At 54.0% G+C, this 17572-nt stretch overlaps 7 protein-coding genes across 7 annotated transcripts; 4 read left to right on the forward strand and 3 right to left on the reverse strand.

The window, feature by feature from the left end:
* Window positions 1-286: 286 nt before the first annotated feature.
* IAQ61_003890 (uncharacterized protein) lies at window positions 287-2503 on the forward strand (the record flags this gene model as incomplete). Its single annotated transcript, XM_066096138.1, has 3 exons — window positions 287-727; window positions 785-1372; window positions 1424-2503. The coding sequence occupies 3 exons, from the start codon at window positions 287-289 to the stop codon at window positions 2501-2503; spliced, it is 2109 nt and encodes a 702-aa protein (XP_065954014.1).
* A 914-nt stretch (window positions 2504-3417) lies between these two features.
* Window positions 3418-5022, reverse strand: IAQ61_003891 (uncharacterized protein; the record flags this gene model as incomplete). Its single annotated transcript, XM_003837409.1, has 5 exons — window positions 3418-3442; window positions 3571-4387; window positions 4459-4621; window positions 4678-4886; window positions 4956-5022. 5 exons carry the CDS (start codon window positions 5020-5022, stop codon window positions 3418-3420), a joined length of 1281 nt encoding a protein of 426 aa, XP_003837457.1.
* A 1580-nt stretch (window positions 5023-6602) lies between these two features.
* On the forward strand, window positions 6603-7825 carry IAQ61_003892 (uncharacterized protein). Its single transcript, XM_003837411.2, has 4 exons — window positions 6603-6862; window positions 6953-7272; window positions 7340-7388; window positions 7441-7825. Exons 1-4 carry the CDS (start codon window positions 6763-6765, stop codon window positions 7572-7574), a joined length of 603 nt encoding a protein of 200 aa, XP_003837459.1. The 5' UTR covers window positions 6603-6762; the 3' UTR covers window positions 7575-7825.
* Window positions 7826-7920: 95 nt separating this feature from the next.
* On the reverse strand, window positions 7921-8658 carry IAQ61_003893 (uncharacterized protein; the record flags this gene model as incomplete). The annotated part of the gene is made up of 1 exon (XM_003837412.2): window positions 7921-8658. The coding sequence occupies one exon, from the start codon at window positions 8656-8658 to the stop codon at window positions 7921-7923; it is 738 nt and encodes a 245-aa protein (XP_003837460.2).
* A 978-nt stretch (window positions 8659-9636) lies between these two features.
* On the forward strand, window positions 9637-12258 carry IAQ61_003894 (uncharacterized protein; the record flags this gene model as incomplete). Its single annotated transcript, XM_003837413.2, has 2 exons — window positions 9637-9822; window positions 9919-12258. 2 exons carry the CDS (start codon window positions 9637-9639, stop codon window positions 12256-12258), a joined length of 2526 nt encoding a protein of 841 aa, XP_003837461.2.
* Window positions 12259-13046: 788 nt separating this feature from the next.
* Window positions 13047-14989, reverse strand: IAQ61_003895 (uncharacterized protein; the record flags this gene model as incomplete). Its single annotated transcript, XM_003837414.1, has 6 exons — window positions 13047-13680; window positions 13728-14211; window positions 14259-14590; window positions 14638-14648; window positions 14703-14807; window positions 14870-14989. 6 exons carry the CDS (start codon window positions 14987-14989, stop codon window positions 13047-13049), a joined length of 1686 nt encoding a protein of 561 aa, XP_003837462.1.
* Window positions 14990-15575: 586 nt separating this feature from the next.
* On the forward strand, window positions 15576-17418 carry CCT1 (T-complex protein 1 subunit alpha; the record flags this gene model as incomplete). The annotated part of the gene is made up of 3 exons (XM_003837415.1): window positions 15576-15618; window positions 15691-16964; window positions 17020-17418. 3 exons carry the CDS (start codon window positions 15576-15578, stop codon window positions 17416-17418), a joined length of 1716 nt encoding a protein of 571 aa, XP_003837463.1.
* Window positions 17419-17572: the final 154 nt, after the last annotated feature.

The following is a 17572-nucleotide window of genomic DNA, read 5'->3' on the forward strand; positions in this document are numbered from 1 at the left end:
CACGGTGGATATTCCGCCGAGCATCGCCTGAGGAGCCAGGTTCGGTTATTTGGACATGGACATGTAGCCGCAATGCGACTCGGTTAACTACCTAAGCTGTGAAATAAGTACTCTACATCATTGAAAGTACAGTCCCTTTTTCACATTTCACGCGACCCATGTAGACAGAAGACATCTCCTCATGCACGATAGAGCATTTTTTACACTTTAGACTGTTCCATGGAATAGAACGCTTTCCTGTCTCACTTTGTACATGACAGCCATTTGAATTTTCTCCTCGACCACCATGCTATCTCAACGCGCTCGCTGTGCCAGTCGTAATCTCCTCTACTCAAGATCAATACATCTACGGACAAAATCAGCATCTTTCTCCAGTTCTTTGAGATACAATGGCTACGACGACACCCTACAAAACCTCAAGATCGGGGCTGATACAAGAGTCATCTTCCAAGGTTTCACGGGGAAGCTGGCAACTGCAAATGCAAAAGAGTCCATGGAGTGGGGTACCAATGTTGTTGGTGGTGTCAAGCCCAATGGCTCTGGCGAACATTTGGGTAAGCCTGTCCTGCCTTCGGTGAGGGCTGCCATGGAGCAATTGAAGCCCGATGCTACAGGCATCTATGTGGCCGCGCATCAAGCTGCTGCTGCCATTGAGGAAGCGATTGAGGCAGAAGTCCCGCTCATTGTTGCCGTTGCTGAGCACATACCTTTGCACGATATTATGAGAGTGAGTTGTCACACATGTAAGTAGTATGGTGAGGGGTTATGGACTGATGAGATTCAGATACACTCCATGCTTCAATCGCAATCCAAATCACGGCTTGTTGGTGCCAATGCACCAGGAATCATCTCAGCTATTGGAAGGTGTCGAATCGGCTTCCAACCACTGCCTACATTCTCTCCCGGCCACGTTGGTATTGTGGCAAAGTCTGGCACACTGTCGTACGAGACAGTGGGATCTCTAACAAGAGCCGGGGTTGGACAGAGCCTATGTATCGCTGTGGGCGGTGATGTGATGGCAGGCACAAATTTTATAGACGCACTAAAGGTCTTTGAGACGGATGACGACACGCAAGCTATCGTTCTCATTGGCGAACTAGGGGGCACAACGGAGGAGGAGGCAGCTGAGTGGATCAAAGATTATGATAAAAGAGTTCGAAATCCAAAGCCGATTGCAGCAGTCATTGGAGGGTTCCAAGCAGCTCCAGGGAGGGTCATGGGACATGCAGGCGCATGGGCTGGCCTAGGAGAAGGGACGGCAGAGTCCAAGTACAAGGCTTTGGAAAGCGCTGGCGTGACTATGGTAGACCACCCTGCGAAGTTTGGAGGTGTTATGAAGGAAATCATGGCCAAGGCCGGTCGTAGCAATCCTGCAAGTTGTCTTGCCTGAAAGATCCCATCTTCTCTCACTGACCAAGAGCAGATACAGTCATCGAACTCGTCACAGCAACGCCGGTCTTACCATACAACTCGGCCCACCCGTCCATCGCGGAAGACTCCTCTAATTCTTCAACAAAAACGTTCACTCCACCTCACACTCGACCAAAACTCCACCCTCCTCAAATCCTACAACATCGACGTAATCCAAGAGCCCGAAGGCTCACCCTCCAGCCACTACATTGGCATCTCTCCAGCCCGTTCTGCCCGCTCTCCCTCCATCATCGCTGCCCTAACCGCCAACCCCTCCCATCTCCACCAACGCGTTAAACGATTCCCCTTCGACTACCGCCAAGGACCCACGCAAGCCGTCATCGAAGCCGCCCTCGCACACGCCCAACTCGATGCCGCGCCCCCCAAAGCCAGAGCCCAAACCGCAACACTCATCACCAACCTCTGGAAACTCTACAAGGAAAAGGAAGCCGTCGACGCACACGTCTGTCTCGCTCTCTCCGTCGACACAGATGAAATCCTAGTCTACAACCCCCACCTCTTCTTCGACGACGCAGCCTTCAAGTCCAACAACCGCCACCCAGACCTCCACTCCCTCCGCCCAAAATCCAGCCTCTCCCCCACCGACCTCGATGCCGAACACCACGGCATCGTCTACATCCGCCTTGAATCCCCCCCCGCCTCCCCCTCCCCCAGAAACCTCATCGGCACCCTAGTCAACGGCGCCGGCCTCGCAATGAACACAATCGACATCCTACACACCCGCCTCGCCCCAACCACCACCTGCGCCAACTTCCTCGACACAGGCGGCAAAGCCACCGCACACACCATCAAAACCTCCTTTGAGCTCCTGCTGCGCGACCCCCGTGTCGCCGTCCTCTTCGTCAACATCTTTGGCGGCCTCACGCGCTGTGATATGATTGCCGAGGGCATCGTGTTGGCGTATCGCGAGGTCGGGGTGCGGAAGCCGGTGGTGGTGCGGTTGAAGGGGACGAATGAGGAGGTTGGGGGGAAGGTGTTGGAGGGGGCTGGGGTGCCGATTTTGGCGGTGGAGGAGTTTGAGGAGGCGGTGAGGAGGGTGGGAGAGCTTGTTGGGAGGGGGGAGGGGGTGTAGGGTGGTGGTGGATGTGCATTGAGGGTGTACATAGGATGTATGTTACAATCCAGGATTGCTAACCCGCTCACCCTCTCCTCTAAAAAACAAAAGCCAGACAAAAACTCAAGTAACCATACAATCACATCACCACATCCACTTCCAACCCCGTAAACTTTTTTTGTTCTTTTTTTTTAAAAAAAGACATACACATCGACCAAAATCTCACACTCTCTAACATGGCGCAACAAAGACAACGAACACGACATACATACTTCTTACCTCCCTAACCCACCCATATATCCATGCATAAACCCACGTGAACAAACCATCACATCACACGAGCCCATTCAAAGCAACCCACCCCATCCACACATAAGTCCCGACAATCCCCATCCCCAACCTCCCAGATCCTACCCATCTCCTCGGTCAGGCGGCGAAACATCATCATCATTACACACACACACACACACACACACTCAGCAGACCACGAAACAACAGACCACGCACACAAACCCCACAAAAGCAACAAAACGGAAAAATTCCTCAAAACTATCCGAATATCTGGGGGATCTACATGCGACACGCGCAGCGACGCAGACCCCCACAACGACATGGGGAGTAGGCAGCCACGACATCCACACCCGCAACATACATAAACACCAAGACGATTCAAAAAGCGGACACAATGCACATTCAACTACCCCTACCCTACCCTACCCTGCCCTACCCACCCCACGCCACCCCAGCCCACCCCCCAGAAAACAAGAAAAGATACCAAAATACCCCCAAAAAAAACACCCGACGTGGCGCGAGGAATCCGGATCGTGCGTGAAGAGTGGAAAAGAGAGCAAGGGGAGAGAAAAAGGAGGGTTGGGATTTAAAAAGAGGGGGTGGTGGGGGGTTGGATGGATGGATGGAGGCAAGGCAAGGGATTATGCGAGGTAGCCGAATGCGGTACTGTGTTGTTGTTAGCATTTGATTCCACAATGATCGTTGTTCGAGAAGGAGAAGAAGAGAAGCAAGCCAGGAATCCAGAAAGCGTCTCCGCGCGGACAACAATAACAATACTAAAAAAAAAAACGTACCCAATAGCAGCCATGACACCAAGACCCACCAACGCCCTCCTCGTCACCTTCTCCTTTGTCAACTTCTGCTCCGTAGTATACGCAACCTTTGCCGCCTTGCTCGATCGCTCCTCCGCCAATTCCGCCGCATCAACAACGTCTTCGATTCTGCGCTTGGCCAGCTTCACGCTCGACGCGCCCGCGGCCGACGAGCCGGCCTCGAGTGCCTGTGCCTCTGCGACCATGCGCTTGGCCTCCTCAATCATCTTCATCGGGTCTTCGGGCTCCGGGAGCTCCGGGTGGGAGTGGGGGACGTCGAGTTTGACATTGGTCGTCGTCGTCTCGACGTTGCCGTTTGTTTCGGTGGTTTCTTGGACTTCGACGCGGAAGGTGCCTTCTTGGACTTGGGCTGGCTTGGCTGCGGGCTCCTTTGCGTCGCCGTTGATGGAGGATGCGGCCGAGTCGGAGGGGGTTGCGCCGTTGGCGATGTGGGTTTGTAGCGCGCTGCCTGGCGTAGCGGATTCGAAGGAGTCGTCAGGTTTGTCGGCCTTGGCGGCATTCCTGGTTGTCCGTGGTTTGCGCGGTGTAGCGATTTTGCGACTGGGGGTGGCCATCTTGCTGGGAGAGGCAGAGCGCGTTGATCGCGCGCGAGTGGAGCGAACGGCTGGACTGGGTAGGTATGGAGGTAGGGTGACTGGCTTAGCGTTCTTGACGTCGAATTTGGGCGGCCCTTGGATGGCCGGGTTGTGTTTGTCCTTGTTGCCCTTCTCGATTGGCGCGGGGTCTAGCAAAGCCTCAATCCAGTGGCGCATGGAGTACTCCTCTGAGAGCGCCAGTGCTATCAAGCAAGACTTGTTAGTGTTCCAGTCTCCCCTTGAAGCGCACAACAGTCTCGGCACTCTCACTCACCTTCTTCGGGCGCGATCCACACGCTGCCTGCCACCTCGTCCGGGCCTGCAGAGGGAAATGTCTTTTGGTATAGACGCTCTGCCTCTTCTTCGCGTAGTGAGGCCCAAGGAAATGCTGCCTTGAACATGCCCGTCGCGCTGACATAGCCATCGGCGCTACGACGCTGTAGGTGTTTGTTAGTGGTGTGCGCGTCGCGAAAGCGGACCTCTATCGGCGTACCATGAGGAAGTAAGACTCTGGGTAGACGGAGGTGCGGTTCAAGGTGAAGATGCCCGATCCAGAGAGGTCCTTGGGCAGCGGGACCCGGAGGTGCGCGTAGTCAAAGGTGCCCAGGTTCTCTGCTTTGGTCGCGCTCGTGACACCCGCAATGCCAGGCTTCACCGCGAGGTTTGTCTGGCCTAGTCGGCGCCTCTCCACCAAAATCTCCACTGTCGGCATCTGTTAATGACGAGGTCGCGATGAACTGCGACGCAATGCGCCGCGCTCCGGGTACGTACTGGCTGTGGAGTCGGTGGGCTCGAGGAGGGGGTTCCTCCGCTCTGGCAAAGCGCGTTTGGAGACCATTTTCGCGAGGTAGCAATGATGATTACAATAAAGGCAAGGTGTTGATGAGGCGCACGGCGCGATGACGATGGCGAGCGGGAGCGAAGGTCCAATAGCACGGGGGACGCGGTACGCGCGCGATGATGACTAGCCACGAATATTCTACAGCACGACGAAGGAGGGAGTGTGCAGGTCAGGTGACGCGACGAGGGTGAAAGCGCAGTTTCGCAGGGGGGGTGAAAGGTGTGCGCGACGAGATGAAAGTCAACCGACCGAATGCGACAGAGAGAGACGATGTCTGAAGGATGCTTGTCTGGGGATCGCAAAAGGTGTCGCTATCCCTGTGCACTAATTGCGCTAGCCTTACCTCACCTCACCATAGAGAGTGAGAGTGAGAGAAAGAGAGAGAGAGAGAGAGAGAGAGTCCGAGACCCGCGACCAGTGCCCGGTGGCCAGACAAACAAAGCAACAAAACCTTTGCGTCCGAGAGATACTACTTTATTCTCTATAGGTATGATAGCTGACACTTCGGCGTTGTCGTCTCTCTCTCCCAGCGCGTCCCCAAAGGTGATGTGACCAGGTGGGAAAGCAGAGGCGTTGATTGTACTGTAGGTAGCTGTATGGCATGGGCATATACGTTGCACTCACGACTACATATGATTCGTACATTCAGCCGTCTTTTGCAGTCAGTATCCAGTTTGGTGTGATGGGTAACAGCCTTCTCAAAAAGCGGTAGAGCCGCTTCATGTCGGGTTGGGGTGCCAGGTGACTACCTACCACGGTAGGCCAGGCAAAAGAGACACGTCACACAAAAGCTACAGCCATGATCCATTGACCGCAATGGTAATGCTGCAAAAGGCCTTTAGTTGCATGAAAGTTACAACGCGTTTCAGCGCTCAAACAAGGTAGTCCAGAAGCTTTTTTCTGTTGACAGCAAACTTTGGTTGAGTTGGGCTGTTGGAGGGTTACCATGCGATCATGAATGGCCAAGACCAGGCACAAACATAGCCTGCTACGTATTCGATGTTCATGGATTCATCATGGATTCATGGTGCTCGTCCAGGGTTTCGACTTGTTTTGCAGGAACTCGTGGGGTAAAGGAGTCGGTGGTTGCAAGGTTGCACGGCCGTGGCATTGGTTAGTCGGCTCTTCTCGTACTCTTTTCAAGTGACACAGGGGGCCCTAACGAGGCTCGTTCTTCATGCTTGTCAGTGGGTAGAGGTAGGTAGGAAGGTAGGTAGGTAGGTGATACATAGTATGTCCCTATATATGCTCGCCGCCCACACCGCAGCATGGCCTATCCACACACTACTGACGACTGTATGTACAGCACCACAATAGGGTTACGGCTATGCTTGGACTTGAAGACAACAGAGGGAAGAGAAGAAAAAAAAAAGGTTCTGGTTCTGGGTCAAAAGTCAAAAATGGCTCCAATACTGGCTAACAAGCCAAAAGATGGATGGATCCACTGAGCGGCACGGCCCCGCCAGGAACGTGGCGAATCAGCAGCTCTACACTAGCTGATGCGGTGAATGGACCCCGCCAACGTCGAGGGCCTCGAAGAGTGAATCCACATTACTTTCATGTGCCCCTCGACTCTCCACCTCTCTCCTCCACCCCCCCCCCCCCCCAGCTTCCAACGCCCGTATCTCCCGTCTTTGGTGTCTCCAGCGTCTCCACTAGCAGCCATCCATCCCCCTTCCTACAAGTCGTCACTACACCCGCCCGTCTCTTGAACCACCTACGCCATCGACTGAAAACATGTCCACCAACACGGCCGACCACGACGACCTCCAGGCCGAGCAGACCGAGGGCTTCAAGGTTGGCGAGAAGAAGACGATTGACGAGTACCAGAAACTAGGTTCGTGACACGCTTGCCTCTGCAGGGCCGCTTCGTCGGTTTTTATTTTGGAGATGTGACCACAAACCACTAACCAACCCGCTCCGACAGACCAGGAAGATGAATCGCTCCAGAAGTGGAAGGCCTCGCTCGGTCTCGGCCAAGGCAAGGACATCTCCGACCCCAACGACCCCCGCAAGTGCATCATCCTCTCCCTCGGCCTGGAAGTCGAAGGCCGCGACGACATCATCATCGACCTGCGGTCACCGGGTGCTCTGGAGGCGCTCAACGACAAGCCCTTTACCATCAAGGAAGGCGCTACATTCCGCATGAAGGCCCAGTTCAAGGTCCAACACGAGATTCTAGCGGGCCTGAAGTACCTGCAAAAGGTCACACGCATGGGAGTCAGCGACAAGCTCCAGGAGATGATGGTAGGTAGTCATACGGTATCCCTGTCAAGTCGATTGACAGCATTGGCTAACATTTCCCCCTTCCCAGGGCTCCTACGGCCCCAACACCGAGGAGAAGCCATTCTACGAGAAGAAGTGTACGTCCACCCGCTTTCATATCTCTCCCACACCTGCTAACTCACTGGGCAGTCGAACCCGAGACGGCCCCCTCCGGTATGCTCGCACGTGGCCACTACACCGCCATCTCCAAGTTTGTCGACGATGACAACCACGTCCACCTGCAGTTCAAGTGGTCGTTTGATATCAAGAAGGACTGGAAATGAGTCTGGTCTTGCTCGCACCAGCTCTGGTAGACGGTTGATTGGGAACAGGCGGACGATTGGATACAGATCGGAAGGAACGAGGAAATGTGAAGTGGGGAGGAGGATACCTGGGCGAGGGCAGCGCCTGCAAAAAAAGAATAATGAAGTAACGGCTGATTGACGACAATGGACGAGGTTGGAAATGACGGGTTGAGATGCAAATCCATATGGACTATCGTAGCTTGATCATTGAAGTATTTTGCATGTCCCCTCTACGTGGCAGGATCCCTGTTCATGATTACAATCTTCCATTCTGACCTTCTCACTTTTTTTTTTGCTGATCATCACCCTGTACCTTTCCCCTTTCTCACTCAACATCAACATTACGGAAGTGACACCATCTCGCCGCCACCCTTCTAGCCGTCACCGTCCGACCTGCCCATGCCCTATCGCTACTCCCAGAGCGATACCGACGAGCCGAGAGATTCAAAATGGATACCTGCTGGTCCCAAGGATCCCCTGGCTCGGCCTCTGTACCATCATCCGGCTCGTCTACGCCCACCCTTTCTGCCTCCCCGTCCTCGTCGTCCTCGCCATCGTCTGCACGCCGCTGTTTGCCTTGACACTCGACAATGTAGAGCGTGGCCCCTGCATGCAGTGCGGCTTCTGTAGCAGCTGCAAAAGTGCGCGACAGGCCTTGCGCGGAGAAAGAGGTTGTTGGTGCATGTAAAGCGAGTGGGTTTACTAGGACCAACCTTTCTGTTCCTGGTGCTGCTTGCCTGGCTTCTGTGCTGCGTCGGCCATGAGCTGTCAGATAGGCCAGCAAGGACTGCACAGAGGGGCAAAACGCCAGTTGAATATGCTGTGTGGCCAAGAGGTTAAACAGCGTAGGCGTCAGCAGATCGTGTAGTGTGCTCTTGCGGTGCTCTTCCTGCTCGTCGTGCTGTTGTAATGCTTCTCGCAGGTCTGCGAGGAAGGCCTCGCGACTGGAGCACACGACCAACAGGGTGCGAGCGTTGTCTTCTGTCTGCGTTGTGAGAATATGGTCGAGCAGGCCGGGTAGGGTTAGTGGATGCAGCACTGTCGGCGAGAGCGACATGGCCATGGAAGTCTAGCAGCCATGTGTGTGTAGTGTTGGGCCACGTGTTCGGTACTGCACTGGAGTGTAGGTGGAGCAGAAGGCAACGCAGTGTGAGATGTCAGAAGTGAGAAGTGAGATAATTGGGGGGGGGGGAGGACTGGGTGAGGGGAGAGGGAGGGAGTAGGAGAGGTACTAACTACTTACTTCATTCTCTCCTGTCCATACTTAGTCCTATCGGCAAGCGAACCGATCCCCCCCCCCACCCCCCCTCTCTCCCCCTCCCTCCATCCCCTCCACCCCCCACCACTTGGCCGTGATGTACTACACTGTTACTGTCTACGTCGTCGTCCGCCAAACTGCCCGCCCCAGCCCCATGCACGTCTGGACACCAGGCACAGATACCTGACAAGACTCCTCAGACCCGCCAGAGCCAGAAACAGAATCAGCCGTCCGCCGCCGCCGCCGCCGCCGCCGCCGTCGCCGCAACACCTACCTCGGTTAGAGCCGAAAAGCTTCGTCTGCTCGCGTCAGATTTCTGTCTGCTGCGGTCCGAGGCGCTGTGTAGTGTCCAGGTGTGCTGCAAGGTGTGAAGGGTGAAGGGGTGCAGTGCTGTTGTTGTGGGTGGTGGTGGTGGTGGTGGTGGTAGTGGTAGTGTTGTGTTGTTATCATTGTTGTTGTCGCTGCTGCTGCTGCCCGGGCGCCGCCATGGAGTCGATCAGTCGCATTTCGAGTCTACTCGAGACAGGTAGGGCGCTTTCCTTGTTCGTGCTTTGCGCATCTATTCTCCTGCAGCTTTTGCTTTTGCTGTTCTTCTTCTCTTCTTCTCTTCTTCTTGTCCTTCTTCTCTTCTCTTCTCTTCTCTTCTTGTCTTTTATACCTCTTTCCCCCCCTCTTGTACTCAATCATCGCCGTCGCCGTCACTGTCACTGTCGTCGTCGTCCTCGTCGTCTTCTCCTTCATTCACAGCACTGGGGAAGAATACAAACATGAGTGGTGACTACCATGCATCCTTCGAACTTCGCTCACTGGTCCTTCAACACAGCCCGCGATCTCACCCTCGAAGCTGCTCGCGATGCCAGCAGTGCCCGCCGGAGCACCGCCAAAGAGCTGCCCTCGGGCCAGCTCAAGAAGCTCTTGGACAGTAGGTCGGAGCGTGAGATACTCGAGGGCTTGCGCAGAGTCGTCACCGTACGTACTACCCTGCCCTCCTCACCATGGACCTGACAAGGGGGGAACACGCAATGGCGTAGAGACGTATATAGTAACTGACTGCAGACCATGTAGATGTCCTACCGACAACCGCCCTCGCAAACATTGCCCTTCTTCTCTCACGTAATCAAAAATGTCGCCTCCCCTTCGCTCCAGGTCAAGAAGCTCGTCTACATCTACCTCATCCAGCATGCCGAGCATGAACCAGATACTGCCCTCCTCTCCATAAACACCATTCAAAAGTCTCTCACAGACTCCAATCCTCAGCTTCGCGCGCTAGCTTTGCGTGTCATGTCGAGTATCAGAGTGCCAGTCATTAGCCAAATCGTAAGCCTGGGCATCAAGAGGGGAGCGGGAGACATGTCACCTCTAGTGAGGAAAGCAGCAGCGTTGGCCATACCGAAATGCTACCGACTGGATCCGAACACCGAACCCCAATTGCTCGAGTACCTGTCCATCTTGCTGGGCGACAAGCAATATTTTGTCACGGGAGCAGCCGTCGCCTCATTCCTGGAGTTGTGCCCTGACCGGCTCGATTTGATACATCCCCATTACCGCTCTTTGGTACGGAAGCTGGTGGTTATGGACGAGTGGGGTCAGCTGGCAACTCTGAAACTCATGCTGGTATATGCACGGAAGTGCTTTCCACGACGAACTAAGAAAGTCAGGAAAGCTGCAAGGAACAACGATACAACGTCGAAACCGACAAAGTCGACAAGGGGTTTTTATGAATCAGAGAGCGAATCAGAAGAGGAGAAGGAGCAGGAACAGGAGCAAGACATGGAGGAGGTTGTCATATTGGACCCAGACCTTGAGCTGCTGTTGAAAGGATGTCAGTCACTACTCCAGTCTCGAAACGCTGCTGTGGTGATCGCGGTAGCAAGGACGTACCTCTACCTTGGGACACCGGAATACCTGTACCAGGCCATCGGACCTCTGATTTCGCTACTACGGTCCGCTGGTGATATACAGCACATTGCACTGTATAATGTGGTTCAGGTCTGCTTGACACATCCGGAGCCTTTTGTCAAGTACTATACGCACTTCCTAGTACGTTCTACAGACGCACCGCACATATGGCGCTTGAAACTCGAACTCCTCACCTTGATCTTTCCCTATGCACAGCCAAGACTTCAAAGCTTGATCTTGGCCGAGCTCAGCCACTTCTCGCACTCTGGAAGTCTGGACTCTGCCCTGGTAAAGGAGTCTGTCAGGGCGATTGGACGATGCTCCCAGAGCCCCGCGACGAGCCCACAGACAGCGGCGAGATGTTTGAAGCTTTTGCTGAAGCATATTGGCTCGGCGGATGCGCACTTGGTAGCAGAATCTCTGGAGGTGATTCGTCACTTGATTCAACGAGACCCAAACGCCCACCGCACGACCGTAGTCCGATTAGCCAAGCATCTGGACGCAGCTACCAGTCCGCAAGCACGGGCGAGTATCATCTGGCTGGTTGGAGAGTTTGCAGGCATCGATCCGGAGAACAACATTGCTGCAGACGTCCTGCGTATTCTGGTCAAGGGCTTTGCAGACGAGGCTGAGCCGGCCAAACTGCAAATAGTCCTTCTTGCAGCCAAGGTCTATGTACACCATCTGACCGCCAATCCGCCTCCAGAGCCACCGAAACAAGAAGCACCCAAACCGAGCCCATCGCTACTGGATGACTACCATGAAGAAGGTGGTGGCTTCAGAGACGAGCACCTCGAAGCACCACCACGGATCGAAGACGTCAAAGAACAAGAAAAGCCACACATCATCGAGGCGTTGTACAATTACGTACTTCTCCTGGTGCGCTATGACACCTCCTACGATCTTCGCGATCGCGCACGTGTCTACAAAGCACTACTCTCCACGCCCACATCAACCCAGCTTGCTTCACTTCTCCTTCTCGCGCCAAAGCCTGTACCGCACATTCCCAGCCCCAGCGAAACGCGCAAAGGCTACGTCGTCGGCAGTGCCAGCCTCGTCATTGGCGATGAAGGTGGCGTCGGAGGACTTCGTGGCTACGAGGATCTGCCCCGCTGGGTCAAGGAAGGCCAGGAGCCCGACCCCGCCCTCCGCGATGAAGTTGTTTCGACGTCGACATCCACATACGAAGCTGCGCGGTCCATGACGGCGGCGGATAGATTGGATGTTGCGGCTGGAGGTAGTGGTAGTAGGATGACGCCGGACAGCAGGATGAGTCCAGGTAGTCTGAATGGATTGGGTGGGGATGTGGGGATGGGTGCGGGCATGAGCAAGGAAAAGCAAAAGGAGAAGACGCTGGATGATTGGCTTGCAGAGGAGAGTGGGAGTGAGGAGGAGACGGAGACAGAGGAGGAGGATGAAGACGAAGAAGAGACGGATGAAGAAGAGGAGAGCGAGTATGAGACGGATAGCGAGAGTGACGATGAGGGTGCTAGACTGGTCAAGTAGAGCAGGTACAGTTGGCCTGTCTACTTGGTTGTTTATGTCTTGCGGCCTGAAGTTGATGTCTTGTGAGGAATAAAATTGTGTTGCTCGTTTCTTGCCTGTTTTTTCCTTTGGCATGTGTATCTGTCGGTTCATCTCTCCAACCTATCCCCTTTACCCCTTCACCCCTTCACCCCTTCCCCCGGAACTCTCCGCCTCAACCTCTCCAACCCACCCAAACCCCCCAATGCTCACCCACATCCTGCACCACATATCCCCTCCGCTCAAACTCCCACGCCGCCCCCGTTGCAAAACACTCCAGGCAAGGGCGTCGTGATTGGGGTGGGAAGTGGTGGGTTGGGGGGGATAAGGCAGGGATAGATGGGGAGGTTGGTCGAGGTTGGTCGGGATTATAGAGATGTGTGGGGGGGTGGAGTGAAATGAGTATTACATTTCATTAGGTAGATGGCGTTTGTACACCGGAAACCACGGTCAACTCTTCTCTTGCACATTCCACGTGTACGCATTGCTCTTCCCTGTCGATATCTGACTTTAGTCAACAAACATTGTGCATGAGAGTGCGAGGGTCTCGTCACCAAAGCACATTTCAGTCATGAAAATCATCAGAGTGACTGAGGGAGATAGATTTTCATTCTTCACATTGTACCCGAGGGTTGTAGCAAACACGCCAGAAGCAGATTGAACCAGCACAACAGCAACGCTTCCCCATGCTGCGCCAACCAGCCCCTCAAACTCCAAGCCGCCAGATGCGAGTAGATAGGAAACACGTCTTCAGCCGTTCCAAAAGGACTCTAGTAGCTCCTTCCGAATAGAATCCATTGCTTGGCGGGAGTGGTACAGTCGGGGTTGATGCACTTTGTCTTGCCAGGCTCGATACCCTCGGGCTGTTCAAAAGGAATGCACAGACTCTTTGCGCCCATGGCAGGGGCTTGCTTGTCTTCAGCGACTCCATCACCAAGTGCGGTCCTTGCACTCTTCGCCTTGACCTCATCCTCACACTTGTCACCCTCGCAGTGGGGCACAAGAACAACGCTCTTGTTGTTGAGCGTAGGAACAAAGTCATCCCAGTTGGTAAGCTGTACACGATGCTCGCGGTATTTCTTATCAGCACGCTCAAACATGTCCGACTGGATCTGCTCGAGTAACTTGGGGATCTCTGTCTTGATGTTGTCGACGCTAGTAGTACCGCGCGCAGCGTCCTTGTCGTCGATGTCACGGCGAGAGGTTGTCACAACGCCTTTCTCGGCATCCTTGGGTCCAAACTCGATTCGAAGAGGGATACCCTTGAGTTCCCAGTCATTGAACTTCCAACCGGGGGAGTAGCCCTCACGGTAGTCAGTCTCAACACGAACACCGACCTCGTGTAAGTCATCGGCAATGTTCTTGACCTTGCTGTAGAGTGCTTCCTTGTCTTCTGCAGACATCCTGAATGTATGTTAGCTTTGCATCATAACTAAAAAACATCCACGTACTTTGCTGTGACTCCAACGGGAATCAGGACAACCTGAATCTCAGCCACTCTTGGAGGAATGACCAAACCTCGGTTGTCACCATGAGTCAGGATCATGACACCAATCGAACGAGTAGTTAAACCCCATGAGGTCTGCCACACGTGAACGTGTTCGGACTTGCCGTTCTCCTTTGCGGTGGGGTCTTCAACAGTGATGTTGAACATCTTGGAGAAGTGCTGACCAAGACAATGAGATGTGGCTGCCTGAATACCTCGGCCAGTTGCGGGGATAAAGCCTTCAATGGTCGTTGTGTAGTCTGCTCCAGGGAATTTTTCATTTACCGTCTTCGTGCCCTTGACTACAGGGACGGCGAGTAGATTTTGGTAGACATCAGAATACCAGTCTAGAATTTGCAAGACTTCGGCACTTGCTTCCTCCTCGGTAAGATGTGCGGTGTGGCCCTCCTGCCAGAGGAACTCGCGAGAGCGGATGAAAGGCATGGGATCTGCGTTGATCAGCGACATGTCATCGAAGTAGTTTGTAAGGGCGTACGCTTGAATTCCCAACGGACGACGTTGTTCCATTGGTTCAGCTTCAGGGGCAAGTCACGATGCGACTGGATCTTGCGGGCAAAGTAAGGGTACATGGCCGTCTCAGAAGTAGGACGCACAGCCACAGGCTTCTCCAGGTCAGACTTCCCGCCCTTTGTGACCCATGCGACTTCAGCAGCAAAACCTTCTACGTGCTCCTTCTCTCGTTCCAAATTGTCTGCGCTAATGAAGATGGGGAAGTATGCATTGCGGGTTTTGCGGGTCTTGATCTTCGCGTCGAACCAGGCCTTGATCGATTCCCAGATGGCGTAGGACGAAGGTTCGAGGATATAGCTGGGGCGAATGAGCATTGTGGACTTGATGTAAGCGAAGAGACTCACCATCCAGCGACCTATGGATCATGTTAGCAAAGTCTCGGTAGCATTACGATGCAGGTGGAACTTACGTCGTAGTACGAAATCATCTGTCCCTTTGTGATGACCTGCTGGTACCATTCTCCAAGGTCTGCCTCTTTGGCGACATCGATACCGATCAGCGCAGCGCCTTCAATCTGCATCCTTGTCAATATCTTTTCTCCCCCGTCTAACGTGTCCCTCCCGTGATGTATCTGACCTTCTTCTTTGGCTGCTGCTGGACCTTTGGAGGCTTCTTCTCCTTGGGCTCCTTCTTCTTCTTAGGCTCGGATACGGACAGATCCTTCATCTTCTCTTCCGCAGCGGAGGGTTCGGCCATGGTGTGGGTGTTCAAGTTCTTTTTTTTCCCTTCGTGAGTACGTGAAGGGTGCTACAAGGGACGAATGTTAGTATTGTAGGATACGAGAAAAAGCGCTAGTTTCCCAATGCGAATTGCGTCCTACTGCATCTGCAGTACAAATATGGTAATATCAAATGAATGCCCAAGCCAAGCCAATGGCGGGGCAAGCGGGGTGGTAGGCATTTACAACAGGGGGGATGGATGTATCGCTTACCTACAAGCGAAGAGTCAGACGAGGGTATCCCAAGGCACAGCAATTGGAATGAACAGAAGGAGAAGAGAAAGAAAGAAAGAAAAAGGCGCGGTATGGGGCAAAGCTCGGAGTCAGCTCTTACTACGACGGCAGTAAACAAGTCACCAAACCTCGTAAAGTGTCGTGTTCGGCCGGCCAAGAGGTCCAGAGGGAGGGGTCGAGGGCGCAGGGAGTCCGACGTCAACCTTAAGTTAGCGCGACCTCACACGGCGCTACCTTTCGCCGACGTGCTGGAGATTTTCTAGGAAGCGCGTGAGGAGGGCAGCGACAACAAAAAGCGAGAAAACAGCTGCAAATCTGCGAATCGACAACATGGCAGGAATCTTCGAGCAGTCACGTAGCGGAGGAACTCTGTGTAAGCTATGCTACGGGTAGTTGGGGCGGAGGTGGAAAGTTCTCTCTGATTGCCAGCTAACCAAGTCTCCAGTTCTCGGAGGCCAGAAAATCAGTGGGCAAGACATCCGCGACGAGAATGTCCTGGCCACGCAGGCCATCTCCAACATTGTCAAGTCGTCGTTTGGCCCGTCTGGCCTCGACAAGATGATGGTCGACGACATTGGCGATGTCACCGTGACCAACGATGGCGCTACCATTCTCAGCCTGCTCGACATTGAGCACCCCGCAGGCAAGATTCTCGTCGATTTGGCGCAACAACAGGATAAGGAGGTCGGTGATGGCACAACCTCTGTCGTCATAATAGCAGCCGAGCTTTTGCGGAGGGCGAACGAGCTCATGAAGAACAAGATTCACCCCACTACCATCATCACTGGGTACAGGCTAGCACTGAGGGAGGCGGTCAAATACATGAACGAGAACATCAGCACAAAGGTCGATGCCCTCGGTCGCGAGTCGCTAGTCAACATTGCAAAGACATCCATGTCCAGCAAGATCATTGGCTCGGATTCGGACTTCTTCGCCAACATGGTCGTCGACGGCATGTCCGCTGTCAAGATGACCAACAACAAGGGCGAAGTCAAGTACCCTGTCAAGGCGGTAAACATTCTCAAGGCACACGGGCAAAGCGCGACCCAATCAATATTGGTCAAGGGATATGCTCTGAACTGCACAGTCGCCTCCCAAGCCATGAAGACACGCATTACAGACGCGAAAATCGCCGTCTTGGATATCAACCTTCAGAAGGAGCGCATGAAGCTGGGCGTACACATCACAATCGACGACCCAGAGCAGCTGGAAAAGATCCGGGAGCGTGAAGCTGGCATCGTCACCGACCGTATCGAGATGATCCTAAAGGCAGGCGCCAACGTTATTTTCACCACCAAGGGCATCGACGACATGTGCCTCAAACAATTCATTGAAAAGGGCGCCATGGCGGTACGGAGATGCAAGAAGGAGGACCTGAGGAGGATAGCAAAGGCCACGGGTGCGACCATGGTCAGCACTCTATCCGATTTGAACGGAGACGAGAAGTTCGAGGCGGCCAATCTGGGCCACGCTGAGGAGGTTACCCAGGAGCGTATTTCAGACGACGAGTGTATCTTGGTCAAGGGTACCAAGGCATTCTCTTCTGCATCTATCATTCTGCGTGGAGCCAACGACTACGCCCTGGATGAGATGGAGCGATCAGTCCACGACTCCCTGTCCGCCGTGAAGCGAACGCTTGAGAGCGGCCGCATCGTACCCGGTGGTGGCGCTGTCGAGACTGCTCTGCACATCTACCTGGAAGAGTGGGCAACATCAGTCGTACGTTACATCCCACGCTCTGCCATCTCAAAAGCACAACTAATTATCATTCCAGGGCTCCCGCGAGCAACTCGCCATCGCCGCCTTCGCCCAATCCCTCCTCTCCATTCCCAAAACCCTCGCCATCAACGCCGCAAAAGACGCAACCGAACTCGTCGCGAACCTCCGCTCCCGCCACGCCCTCTCACAACGTACCGTCAATCCCTCGGACCCTTCCTCACAAGACGCAAAGCAGCTCGCAAAGTCGAAAAATTACAAAAACTACGGTCTCGACTTGTCAAACGGCAAGGTGCACGATTGCCTCAAGGCTGGTGTGTTGGAGCCTAGTATGAGCAAGGTGAAGCAATTGAAGTCTGCGGTCGAGGCATGTGTGGCCATTATGCGTATCGATACCCTTATCAAGCTGGATCCGGAAGAGAGGGGTGGGGGTGACGATGATGGACATGGACACTAGATGCTGAAGCTGTTTATTCATGCACAATGACCCGAAGAAGAAATGACCACGGTGGCCTAATGAAAACCTCCATGGTCTCATTCAAACAAATATCCTCCCTGTGAACAGTGTACAAAAAGAGAAAAAGAATCCACACGTGAAGAAAAGTGAGCCA

This window comes from Plenodomus lingam (genome assembly GCF_022343315.1).
Source record: "Plenodomus lingam strain CAN1 chromosome Unknown contig_18, whole genome shotgun sequence".
NCBI lineage: Eukaryota > Fungi > Ascomycota > Dothideomycetes > Pleosporales > Leptosphaeriaceae > Plenodomus > Plenodomus lingam.